We start from the raw sequence: 13,313 nt of genomic DNA, 5'->3' as shown, positions 1-13,313 counted from the left end.
ACATCACATGTGGTTCCTGTTCCCAAGAAGCCAAGGCCATCCAACCCAGCGGACTACAGACCAGTTGCTCTCACATCTCATGTGATGAAGGTCATGGAGAGACTGGTCCTGGCCCTGCTGAGGCCTCAGGTGAGGACGTTTCTAGACCCCCTGCAATTTGCCTACCAGCCCCACTTAGGAGTTGACGATGCCCTCATTTTCCTGCTGCAACGAGCACTGTCGCACCTGGATGGTGGAGGAGACACTGTGAGAATCACATTCTTTGATTTCTCCAGTGCCTTCAACACCATCCAGCCTCTGCTGCTGGGTGAGAAGCTGCGGAGGATGGGTGTCGACGACTCAGTGATCTCCTGGGTGACTGACTACTTGACAGTTTGTCTGTCTGGGCAGTGTCCTGTCTGATGTGGTGGTCAGTGACATAGGAGCTCCACAGGGAACTGTGCTTTCTCCCTTTCTCTTCACCTTGTACACTACTGATTTCCAGTACAACTCTGAATCATGTCACCTACAGAAGTTTTCTGATGACTCAGCGGTTATTGGGTGTATAGGGGATGGAGGGGAGGGGGAGTACAGGACACTGGTGGACAGCTTTGTGGAGTGGTCTGACAAGAATCACCTGAGGCTCAACATTAGTAAGACCAGAGAGATGGTGATTGACTTCAGAAGGAAGAAGATACCTTCACGGCCACTAAAGGTCAAAGGGGAAGTGGTGGAGGAGGTGGAGGATTACAAATACCTGGGAGTTGTAATCGGCAACAGACTGGACTGGGCATGTAACACTGACGCTGTGTGCAAGAAGGGGATGAGCAGACTCTATTTTTTAAGGAAGCTGAGATCCTTCAATGTGTGCAGCAAGATGTTGGAGACCTTTTATCACAGTGTTGTTGCCGGCGCCATCTTCTTTGCTGCTGTGTGTTGGGGAAGCAGCATCAGAGCCAGCGACTCTAATAGACTAGACAAAATCATCAGGAAAGCTGGCTCTGTACTGGGACTAAGGCTGGAGTCCCTGGAAACTGTGGTGGAGAGGAGGACATTGAAGAAGGTTCTGTCTATTATGGACAATAAACAGCACCCTCTCCACCACATAGTGGACAGACAGCGGAGCTCCTTCTCACATAGGCTGCTCCAGCTCCGCTGTTGTAGGGACAGATACAGGAAATCCTTCCTGCCACATGCCATCTCACTGTACAATAAAAGCTAAATCACTGCATTCTTGTTCTACTATTTCAAAAAAAACAATTATTCAAAAATCAGCTTAGCATCTCCAAATTAACATGTATCCAAACATTATATTGAAATGTTTATTTCAATATAGTATCGATTACATTATAGTGAAATGTAATAGCTATGACCCCAAGAGGTCAGATTTCCTAAATGAAGTCAAATAAAGTCAAAATGTCAATTTTACTTTGACATTTTAATCAAATTCAATCATTCCAGGTGATCGAATCTTTATCTGGGCAAACAGCAGAGAGTTGTGTTGGAATAAGTAAATGTTATTTGGTCATGATTTTTGTGTCAGTACGTCCTGTTCATTGGCATTGGGACACATGTCACCATAGATACAGCCTCGTGCTGTGGAAATTGCATGAACTGTTGATCAGTATGATTTTGACTTTTGGTGAATATTGTACATTGTCTGTAAACTTCGATGAATGTTTTCAGACATTTGTCAAAATGAAATGCCATTAAACGGACAGATGTGGTCTGCAGATGTATGATAGACATTTGCTTAGAAAACTTTTGATGAATGTAAAAATGAAACTATTAAACATTCGGTGAACGTTGTCTGTTTACGAACTGGTTTCATTCTGATGGTAATGGTAAGGTTCTGAGAATGTTGTCTGAAACGCACCGCTAGCTGGGAAAATAGAGTCAGGTGAAACATTTTTGTCCTATAGCAGTGTCTAAGTCATTTAAATAAAAGGCAATTAGCTAATAATATGATCTAATGTAATAATTTTAAAAATGACTAACTTTACACCTACAAAACAGTTTTTTTCTTTTTTACAGTGTAGTGATGGTCTATTGTGTAGAGAATAAAGCAGGCCGCCCCTGTGGACTGATCTGTGAGCGCGTGGGTGTGTGTGTGATGGGGGGGGGGGGGGGTGTTGTTTGTGTACACTCTCACATATCTCCAAAATAAGCCCCTTAGCTGACTTCCAGATCCCGCCGCTGCCGCTGCCTGCAGCAGGGCTGGTTAATAATAGGACTGCGGTTGTCAGTCCCCTCCGCAGGGCGGAGAGTCGGCCCGCTCTCATTGGATGACTTTTTTCCCGTGAGTTTCTAGTGAAGTGCTGGTGGGAGGAGAATTTCCAGGAAGCAGGGATATCAAAAATAAACCCCCGTCATGTCCGAGGGAAGAGCAAGACGTATAAATACCCCTGATGTGTCCAGACTGCAGTGCTGTTCAGAGGAACACAGAAAGATTTCCGCAGACAGTTCATGGACAGAGCGCTGACTGGGAGTGCAGGGGATTTAAGGATAATAGTCTCTGGACTGGACTGGGGAGGACGCACAACTTCCTAAACATCAAGCTGCATTTTCCTCATGGCAGCTCTCTGCGTTTTGTGTCAGAAGATGCGCGTCACGCCGCGTTTCGTCTCTTTGCTCCTCTGCCTAGTTAACGCAGCACTTGCCTCCCAGTTTGAGTGGGAGGATGTTGTACCTGTTCGGATTAACGGCAGAGTCGGCGGCCGCTTCTGGAAGAGAAGCGAAGAGAACCCCATTTTCACCCTGAACGCGTTCGGCAGGAACCTGACTCTGAACCTCATCCCAGACTCCAGCTTTCTGTCGCCGGCCTTCCACATCCAGGGCGTCAGCGCCGGATACACGGCCACTTTACGCAGCGCTTCAGGTGTCCAGCCCGAGCTGCGCTCTGACCACAATGGCTCCAAGAACCGGACACAGGAGAGCGAAGGACGCCTGCGGAGATGCTTCTTCTCCGGAAACGTCGGTCAGGACGAGAACTCGCTTGTAGCGGTCAGCCTGTGCTCGGGCATCTTCGGCTCCTTCATCACAGAAGGGAAGGAGTATCTGATCGAGCCCAAACTCCGCAGCGGCCAGCGGCCGGACTCTGCAGAGCAGCTTCATGTGATCAGGAGGAGGATACTCGCCGAGAACCGCGGAGTTCCCCTCCTGCTTAATGGCGCTGAGGAGACGCTCGGAGCTGAAAGTTTTATGCGCGGCGGCAGTGATTCACGGAGGGAAGCTCGCCGGAGACGCTTCGTTTCAGAGCCACGCTTCATAGAAACCCTGGTCGTAGCAGACTCGACTATGACCCACTTCTATGGAGATGAAATAAAGGTCAGGAGACGTGAGATCTCTCTCTCTTTCACTGCCAACTCCAGCTTTTAGATTGCGCTTTCCCGAAAAATCAAAAACTCATTTTAACAGCATATTATAGATTATAGATTGATGAACCTGCTTTACAGTGTATAAGACGGCTCCAGTAAAAAAATAGCAAACTTTTAGGGACCATAAGAACCCAAGTTAACAACTAAATAAATAAACCAAATTAACTATGTGATGAAAACCAAGATATTCTGCTCCACCCCAGCTTAAATGTAAAGACTTAAAATGATTATTGTTTTAAGAGGCTCCTATTTTCAACAACAGGTTTTTCTGAAAAACAGCCTCCCCCAAACACTAATGGTCACATCTGGTTCCGTCCAGGATTGAGGAATGTCTGGTAGAAGCTTGTCAAAGTCCGGAATGGTAAGATGGTAAATGGTAAAAATTCAGGCTGAGTTCTGAAATGGACTGACAGTCAGTACATGAGGCCTAAAATTGAGTGATATGATACTTTTTGTGCAGCTTTCAGCCACTTAAAGGAATATTAATCAATATGATGTGTTCCACAATTCAACAAAACAGATAAAACTCACCAATTACTGTCTCAGTCTGATGTTACAACCTGCAAACGTTAATGTGATGGCAAAACATCACTTTCGTCAAATATCTCACTAACTTTCCTGGCGATGCTCATCACCTTAGTTCCCCCAACCTATCAGGCTGTTGAGCCTGAATTCAATGCTGGAAGAAAATACACCAGGCATCGGTTTGTTTTCCTCGGGTGCTTCTTAGAACATGCTTTTGGCGCAGAGCGAGGTTGAGAGGAAATCGCTGGGCTGCTGATCTCCACAGGCTGAGAGAAGGAGTCAGGCAACAAAAATGCAAAAAATGCTGGAGCACATTACTTTAAGCTTTGTAACACATTGGCGGCATTGCTTCACCATCATCCCAACATATTCATGGGGTTTGCAAGATTTATAGAATGCCATTTTCCTTTCAGAGCATCAGAAACTGCTTAAAGCCAATATCTACAATGAAGAACGAGTTCTTTGTTAAGGTTTTGACACACCTTGAACTTCTCCACATTACATAATATGTAAATGTGACAGACCAAGATACAATAGTTCTCTAGTAATTGGGTATTTGCAGTTTTAGTTTTCTGCTGCATGGAAAAAGGTACATAGTGTCTTGTTTGTTATATGAAATGAAATAAAACACATGTTGGCTATATTTAGGTATCAGGAGCTGGGGGATGGGGTGAGCTTGTGAAGGAACTCTGTTTGCACATTGACCAGCTTTCTCCTCACACTGCAGAGATTTCAGAGGTTTTCTTTGTCTGTTGAATGGCTGAATATCCATCACTTTGGCCAAAGTTCACAAAGTTTCAAATCTGATTTATGTACAGCTTGCTTCACCAAGGTGAGAACGCCTCAACTCCAACCGCTGAGCTCAAAGTTTTCTCCACTGTTCTGATCAAAACAGCTGAAGCTCAGTCAGGTTGGATGCAACACAGATTCTCAGTTTGATTTCAGTCTCAATATTGACTGTACCTTTCTAATGCATGAACTTGGTTTAATCCAAATAATGAACCTCCCCACACAATATAAACGGTATAGTATAAAGATTTGGCCTCTGATAGAGATCTGTAGTCTACCGCTGCTCAGATGGAAGTGTGTTACCCTGATCTGACCCTAGTGTGTTATTTAGGCAAATGTTCATTTTAATGCAACTGACAGTTTGCAAAGCTTGAGGATAATGTGGTGTTCACACTAAATGTTTATGAGCAGAATTCATTGTGATGTTTAATAGAATTCATTATCAGATCAGAAATGTAGTTCATGCAATTCAAAACAAAAATTTAAATTATTCTAAAATAAATAAATAGTTATTTTAACTTGATATTGTGAGTGAAAATAATAGTGTGTGCTCTTTAAGTAGGTGAGGGAAGTTTTTTCTTGCATACTGTGAAATAATTATTTGGTCTAAATTGCGTCATTAAGTCAAAACTCACAACTCAAAATTAATTAACTTAAAAAACAGTGTTTAGACAATTTGTCTCTTGTTGTTAAATAAACTTCATGAACTTTAATTTCTGAGTTAAATACAATACAATTTTCTTGTTGATTTAAATTGCATTTTCAAGGTAGCAAGTGGGCTTTTATTTTCAAGTTAAACCACCTTCAAATGTTTTACAGTGTGCACATAAATATGAAATTAAGTGACTCACATCTTGGCTTTATTTACTAGAGGCATCAGTGTAAAGGAAGATGAGTAAAAATGCCACATTTTTCATGTTTTTCAATTAGTAAAAGATAAAAAGAGGTGTGGTTTTCTTCCACTTCACTATTAGAAGCTGCTTTGTATTGAACTGCAACATAAAATCCCAATAAAACACACTGAAGTTCAAGCGGCAGAATGTGAAAAAGTTCAAAAGGATGATGTAACGTGAACATCCTGGCTCTGCTGCCTTTAAGCAAAACAAAATCAGCAGACTTTTTTAAACCTCGGAGAGCTCTGTCTGTTTGCATTTAGCCCCGTCCTCGACTGCCAAGCCCTCTTAGGCATCCATACAACCAGGATCAGATGAACTAAATCTCTCCAATACAAACACACATTTCAAATTTAAAACACATCCCCCCCCACCTGTAGCTGTTCATGTAGATGTGGAAAACTTTCTATGTGGGACTCTGAAAAGTGATGTCAGCCACATCATAGCATGTTTTTCAGCTTTTTCTCTTACACACTCCCAGTCAGCAAGCAAATCATTTGAGCTCTAGTGTCTGAAAACCTGTTCCAGGCGTGGCATGACAAGGCATCCCAGTTTTAGAGCTGATCAGTGTCTGATTTCTCCACGTGCCTCTGACTTTACATTCTAACTGACTTTAGACCAAGATGTTTTGTTCCCGTTAGACGCAGAAAGGCAAGCTATGACTTTATAATATTAGAATGATCTATCTAACAATAGTTATTGCTACCTTGATTTAAGAAGATGGGAGCATCATATGATTAACCTGTATCTTTATGCATTTGGCATTAAAGCTGCAGTGTCCAACTTTTATAAAAATGTGTTTTTTACATATTTTTAAAAACTTTTTCTTTGTCATGATGATATAGTAGGAGAAACGTAATCTGTAATAAAGTGGAACAGAGCCTGCTGCTGTGGGGAACGATGCAGAAAGCAATAGGAGCCACATTTTTTTGCAGATTACCTGTCTCACGTTATACTGTCATGACATAGTGAAAGGCTTTAAGAAATATGTAAAAAATTACATTTATATAAAACTTACATACTTCAGCTCTATTAATAAAACAAGCAAAATATGTTGCATTAGACCAGGGGTCTCAAACTCCAGTCCTCGAGGGCCGCAGTCCTGCAACTTTTAGATGAGCCTCTGCTGCACCACCTGAACAGAATAATTAGGTCATTAAGGCTCTGGAGAACTGATCTACATAAGGAGGAGGAAATTAAGTCATTTCATTCCAGTGTTTTGTACCTGTGGCACATCTAAAAACTGCAGGACTGCGGCCTTCGAGGACTGGAGTTTGAGACCCCTGCATTAGACTAAACCTTTTTCATTTAACTTAAATAAAGCATATTCTGTGTAACACATACTAAATAATGACTTATAAGGCATAACTAGTAAGCAAGAGATTGTGTCAAAAAATTGTTTACCTCAAAAAAAGTCTGAAACGCAACATTCCAGTTTTACTAAATAGAAAGAAACATTTTGTTCTTTTGCTTTTCTCTGCAGCACTATGTCCTCACCCTCATGTCCATGGTGGCCCAACTGTACAAGCACCCCAGCATCAAGAACTCAGTGAACATAGTGGTGGTGAAGATGTTGGTGGTGGAGGACGAGGAGGCTGGACCGGAGTTGTCCAGCAACGGAGGCGTAGCTCTGCGCAACTTCTGCTCCTGGCAGCAGCTTTTCAACCCACCAAGCCAGAGGCATCCTGAGCACTACGACACGGCAATGCTGTTCACCAGAGAGGTGAGGGGTGGACCACTGGTCTATTGTGTGCTTGTGATGAGCTCAGGGTTTTACCTTATGCTGTGCTTTTAGTGAAATTTGTTCAGAATACGATGGACTGGTTTAATCCAGATGGAACTGCTGCATACTGTGTGCCAGGCATCAGAAAGTAGAGGTGAAGTATCATGAGTGGAGGGATGTGTTTAATAGTCAATCACTGAGCTAAGATCTGCTTGTGGATGTATTAAAAAGTCTCACCTGCACTCAGGGGAAAAGCTGTCTGGAAAAGCTTTAAGCTAAGCGGCCAGGTTAAGTTATAACAGAGCGATTAGTAATGTTGTCTATCACATCCATGAAACACATTCTGCATCTGGCAACTGCTTGTAGCAGACATCCAGACCAACCCGTAAAAAGGTTAATTTTCTGTAAAACTAATGGTTATATTGATGGCAACAACTGCCATCAGATAAAGTGAAATTAGATTGACGTATTGACTTTGACACTCCAATACCATCATTTTTTGGCTCATTCAAAGGAGGACTATCGTTTTTCACATAATAATTTTGTCCACTTAACAGTTTGATCTTCGGGCATTTTCATGCCTCATAGTCCAGTATACTTGGTTCTATTCAGGACCAAAACTCCAACATTTGTTCCATTTTCAGCTGCTGCAGTTCTCTTCCAGACTGCACTGTGTTAAACCATCTAAAGCAGGGGTCTCAAACTCCAGTCCTCAAGGGCTGCTGTCCTGCAACTTTTAGATGTGCCTCTGCTGCACCACACCTCAATAGAATAATTAGATCATTAAGGCTCTGAAGAACTGATCTACACAAGGAGGAGATCATTAAGTCATTTCATTCCAGTGTTTTGTACCTGTGGCACATCTAAAAACTGCAGGACTGCTGCCCTCGAGGCCTGGAGTTTGAGACCCCTGATCTAAACCATTTGAAGAAATGGTTCCCGCCCTCACCTGTGGTGGCGCTGCACCAAGAGCCACTGAAGGAAATAACAGGAAAACCTCAGAAGAAGACATTGAGCACAACTTCCTTCTTCACAAAATGGAAACAAAAGTGGAGGGGCATCAGATTTTAAAGGTTGTAGGATTTCTCTTTTGTCTTTGGATAAAGACTACAAGCCATTTCTCTCACTAGCATATAGGTCTTTCACAATAAGTAATAAATCAATTAACGGCATAATAAATTAAAAATGTCTATATGCATGATTCATGATTTTTTTCTCTTTTCTCCCAAAAACTGGATATTTGGTCTCAACTATCCTTATTTTGAAGGATGATTTCGTTTACGGAGACTTCATCATTGATTTTATGTGTTGTTTCAGTTTTTTGTTTATTTATTGTAATTAATTTAAATATTTTCCAGTTTCCTACACAAGTATGTTTTGGTTGCATTTACCCAGAATGCCCTGCTCTGTATTCCTTCCTGCCTTTGGAGTGGTCTTCAGTTTGCTTGGTGTTGACAGGCATTCAAATCGCACCACAGTTCACTTCAGCTGTACCATTATTGAGGTTTGTAGGCAGACCAGAGTTCATTTTTTCTGTTTGTACCAGAGTTCAATTGCATATTCATGAACTTAAAAGCAGTCATATTTCACCATGTGAGTGAACTTCAGTGTTCTCTGTTGACAGCTGGAATATTTCATAGCAATTGAGCCACATGTATTTTATGTAATGCTGCGACGCCACTGAGTTGCATAACTGTGAAGGCCAGATTGAAGTTTGAATGGAAGAGCAACTGTATGGGTCTTACTGACTTACAGTGACGTGAAAAAAATAAATTACTGTACATGACTGTCTATATATACACCCTCTTTTTTTCTGAATGGGTGTGGTGTGTGCAAACAGACTTCATAAATTACTCCAGCTTCTACACTGTCAACAGAATGTGAGGGGTGAATCAGTCATCTTTGGGCTGTGGACAGCTGAGCAAAGCACCACAAAAGATCCCGAGAGACAAAAACAATTCCAGACAGTTGTTTGTTCTCATAGACTTACAGTAGGCAACTTAATACATCTAGAATTGTTAAAGTGGCTGAATGAATAAATGAACATTTGCCCAATACAATGGGATTTTATGAGAAGTTGAGTGGCAAGAAACACTGTGATAATGAATAAAAAGATATTTCTCTGAGTGTCAAAGCCTTCTGAAGGGTAAATCATACGTGATCTTAAACTAATCTTGTATTATTACCTAAATCAATTCTCTCTACTTCTAGAAATTTCTGTAATTAATCATTTGGGCACTAGGCTGCTAATCTAATTCCAGTACTATGTGTTTTCAACTTGGTTCAGTTCAGGTAATTTCTTTCATGTGATGGCACCAAATCAAAATAAAAGTTGCTTAAAAGCACTTCACATAAAAAACAAGTAAGCCCAGTTCAAATCCAATTACATGCGTTTCAGTCACTGAAATGTTTGGATTCAATCCAAAGAGTTCTGTTTGACTGAAATGAAATTCCATGGGAAAAATATCTGATTTAGATTACTCAGTATATATATTTTTTTCAGTGGTAGGCATTGCAAATTAAAAAGTCATTTTCACTTACCCTAAATGACTAGAGGCCCCTCAACAGAGTCAACTTTGTTATTTCACACAACCTGTACTTCAGGAAGTGATTCTCTGGAGCAAACCTTTCAGAGGAGACTATGGTTTCATTCTTATAACTATGTTGCCAAATCTGTTGCTCATTGACGATGGTAGTGATGTTAAACCTAAAAGAAGACATAGCACAAATGTTTCTACTGCATATTTTCTACAACTGTCATAAAGTGGTGTGGTAGCGGTGAGGGAAACGCAGCAGACCCAGGTAGCAGTGAGAGATGAATGGTTTAATGATGAAAATAGTCCACAAAAAAGTCCAACAACCAGGCAGCACGGCAGAGCAGAAAGCCAGGGCTCAGCACTGGTAGCAACTGGAGGCAACGAATGGACAAACGACACTGACTAGAAGCATCGACAAGGACCCGACAAAGACGTAGAGATACAGGTGACACTAAATACACAGGAGGTAATCAGGGAATGAGACACACCTGGGAACTAGTCAAGGGGAGACAGGACAACACGGAGACTCAGAGACACAGGAAACTCAAAATAAACACACAGAAAAACACGGAACATGACAGCAACATTAGGAAATTGTTGGTTTTATGGAAGAAAAATAGCCAAGTTTAGCTGCTGTCATATTAAGGGATTCTTGTCTTCATGTCTTGTGTTGTGGTCTATGGGATTACAAAACATGGAAATAGAACGAAGACAGACAGGTCAATTATGGATGCAGAAAACAGATTGAAATGGAAAAGCTGGAATCCATTCCAAGCTGAGGGGAATGTCAACACAGAACAAACAAATTCTGCTTTATGGAGGTCTCAAGAGGAAATCCTGAGGGTTTGAGTTGTGAGAAACCGGCTCTTCTGTCAACGTCTAGCTGCTATGAAGATGCTAACTATGCTTTAGGTGAATAGGTCATCTATTGTTAAAGTTTTATAGATCAGCTCTCTGGTGTTGAGGTTAGTTTATTGACAAACCTGGCATTTATTTGCTCTCTGCTTGATGCTAGAAAGTAAATCTGGCACCTGGATCAAGCGAACGGTGAACAGAACACATGGCTTCTCTCTGTCTTGTGTTGGATCTGTTGACCAGCTTTCAATCAGAGGAAATCATCAGTCATGCAAACCCAATTTTTGATTGTTTTCCATTTATGTAGCAATACGGTTTGAAATGTAGAGGGCAGAAGACTCCTCGTGGACAAGCTGACTTTTGTTTCACTAAAAATCAATTCCCTGCTATGTTGAAGATACTTCAAGGGTCAGAGCTTAAATGTCTGGCTGGCTCAAGGCTGTGAATGCATGCCAAGGATCTGTCAGAAGGAAACTCTGTTTGCTGTTGTAAACCTATAATAATTGTGCTGTTAAACTGTATTTCATTTAGTGGAAATTTTTTTTTCTAGTATTTCTTTTTAGCAGTACTGCTTCCTAGTATGCTTCTATGATGGCGTAGTGTTTCACGTCTAGATCTAGTTTTGCATCTAGTTATGCTTACCAGTGTGATTGCTACTATTGTGGAACACTGTGTACCTTTGCATGCTGGGGAGCATATTAACTGTCTGCATCTTCGAGTCCAGATGTCTTTTGAATCCCAGAGTTTGGGGTGAGGTGAGGTCATAAATGCAAGGGCAGGCTTCTGTCGCCACGGGAAAGATTTCTGCTGCACTACCGTCTTCTTTTTTCCAAATCAGAGCTGTGGACAGCTGCATGCTGACATTTAACATCTTTACTAAAGAACAAATGCTCTGAGCAACATGTTTGTTTGAAAATAGGTTAGTATGACAGATGGTAAAACATTAATAATTAAAAGATTAAACAACCAGCAGCATTTTGTGCAAACAGTCCCAACATGTTTATATCAAGGCAGGCAAATGTATTTATCATAGATTTGACTTTATGCCTTCCGGTGAGCCATTACATATTTTTGAAGGAGCATCCAGAGTCTGTGGCAAGATCAGAAAACTGCTGTTCACAAATGCTCTGCATCTAATCTGACTGTACTTCAGCTTTACTAGATGTGGAAAGCTGATAGAGACAAACCCTAAAAGACTAGTAGCTGGAATTACAGCAAAGTATTCACTCAGAGGGGGTGAATACTACTACACATCACATTTTTCAGTTTGTTTGTAAAAATAAATTCTGAATGGTGTACAATTTTTTTTTCTACTTCACAATTATATACCACTTTGTGTTGGTCTTTCAGATTAGGAGGAGCTGCCCTTTCATTATATAGAATAGAATAGAATGTACTTTATTGATCCCCAATGGGAATTGCTATTAAATATCAATAATACAAATATAACCATGAGACAAAGTGCCTATATATATATATATATATATATATATATATATAGGCAGAAACCATAACCCTACCCTATACAGGCAGAAACGACTTTCTGTTCTCTGTGGTTCACTTTGGCAAAATGAGTCTGGCTGAAGGTGCTCCTGTATCCGGCCAACACGTCATGCAGTGGATGAGACTCGTTGTCCAAGATGGCCTGCATCCTTCTCTCTGACACCACTGTCAGAGAGTCCAGCTCCACTCCGTCAACGCTACTGGCCTTCTGGATCAGTTTGTTCAGTCTGTTGGTGTCCTCCACCTTCAGCCTGCTGCCCCAGAACACCACAGCATACAGGATGGCACTGGCAACCACAGCATCATAAAACATCCTGAGCAAAGTCCAAGAGATGTTGAATGACCTCAGCCGCCTCAGAAAGTAGAGACAACTTTGTCCCTTCCTGCACACAGCATCAGTGTTCTTGACCAGTCCAGTTTTTTTTTTTATCAATGTGGACACCCAGATATTTATAGTCCTCCACAATGTCCACACTGATTATTGTTAAATTAAATGTGTAGTCAACAGGATGGTAACAGGGGTCACCGGTCAAAGGTCTCCTGATCCTCCTCCTCAGATCCACCACCAGTTTCTTGGTGTTTGTCACATTGAGCTGCAGGTGGTTCAGTCCACACCATGTGACAAAGTTGTCCTCAGCAGCCCTGTACTCAGTCTCATCACCCTCTCTGATACATCCAACTACAGCTGAGTCATCTGAGAACTTCTGGAGACGACAGGTCTCAGTGCAACAGCTGAAGTCGGAAGAATAGACCATGAAGAGAAAGGGAGAGAGGACAGTCCCCTGTCTGACTCACAGTGTTGCAGGCTCACAGACTGTGGTCTGCCTGTTAGATAGTCCACAATCCAGGACACAAAGGGGGGCGGGGGGTCCACCTGCATCACCGTCAGTTTCTCACCCAGTAGAGCTGGAAGGATGATGTTGAATGTACTTGAGAAGTCAAGCAAAACTATCACAGAATCTGCATAACACAACATGTCTGCATTTCACATAACAGAAAAGACAATTACTTTATAAACATGTAGAAAGGAATGATTGTGTTCTTTTGTGCTTAATAACAGCAGATCACTGTATATGTGTTTTTATGGGGGTGTTGGTCATGTAGCGTTTGATTGGTCATGTGACAGTCATAA

General features: G+C 41.6%; 1 protein-coding gene across 2 annotated transcripts in view; it reads left to right on the top strand.

The window, feature by feature from the left end:
- Nucleotides 1–2,319: 2,319 nt before the first annotated feature.
- The window catches only part of LOC114149593 (A disintegrin and metalloproteinase with thrombospondin motifs 8), a 35,742-nt gene continuing 24,748 nt past the window's right edge, over nt 2,320–13,313 (top strand). For both annotated transcript variants that reach the window (XM_028025588.1, XM_028025587.1), the window contains exons 1-2: nt 2,320–3,306; nt 7,047–7,286. In XM_028025588.1, the coding sequence (XP_027881389.1) occupies nt 2,551–3,306; nt 7,047–7,286 (996 nt within the window). In that variant the 5' untranslated portion in view covers nt 2,320–2,550. The remainder of the gene's footprint in view (nt 3,307–7,046; nt 7,287–13,313) is intronic.

This window comes from Xiphophorus couchianus, chromosome 8, assembly GCF_001444195.1.
Source record: "Xiphophorus couchianus chromosome 8, X_couchianus-1.0, whole genome shotgun sequence".
Lineage (NCBI taxonomy): Eukaryota > Metazoa > Chordata > Actinopteri > Cyprinodontiformes > Poeciliidae > Xiphophorus > Xiphophorus couchianus.
The sequence above is the reverse complement of the archived record's forward strand: the minus strand, read 5'-3'. Positions and strand labels throughout refer to the sequence as shown.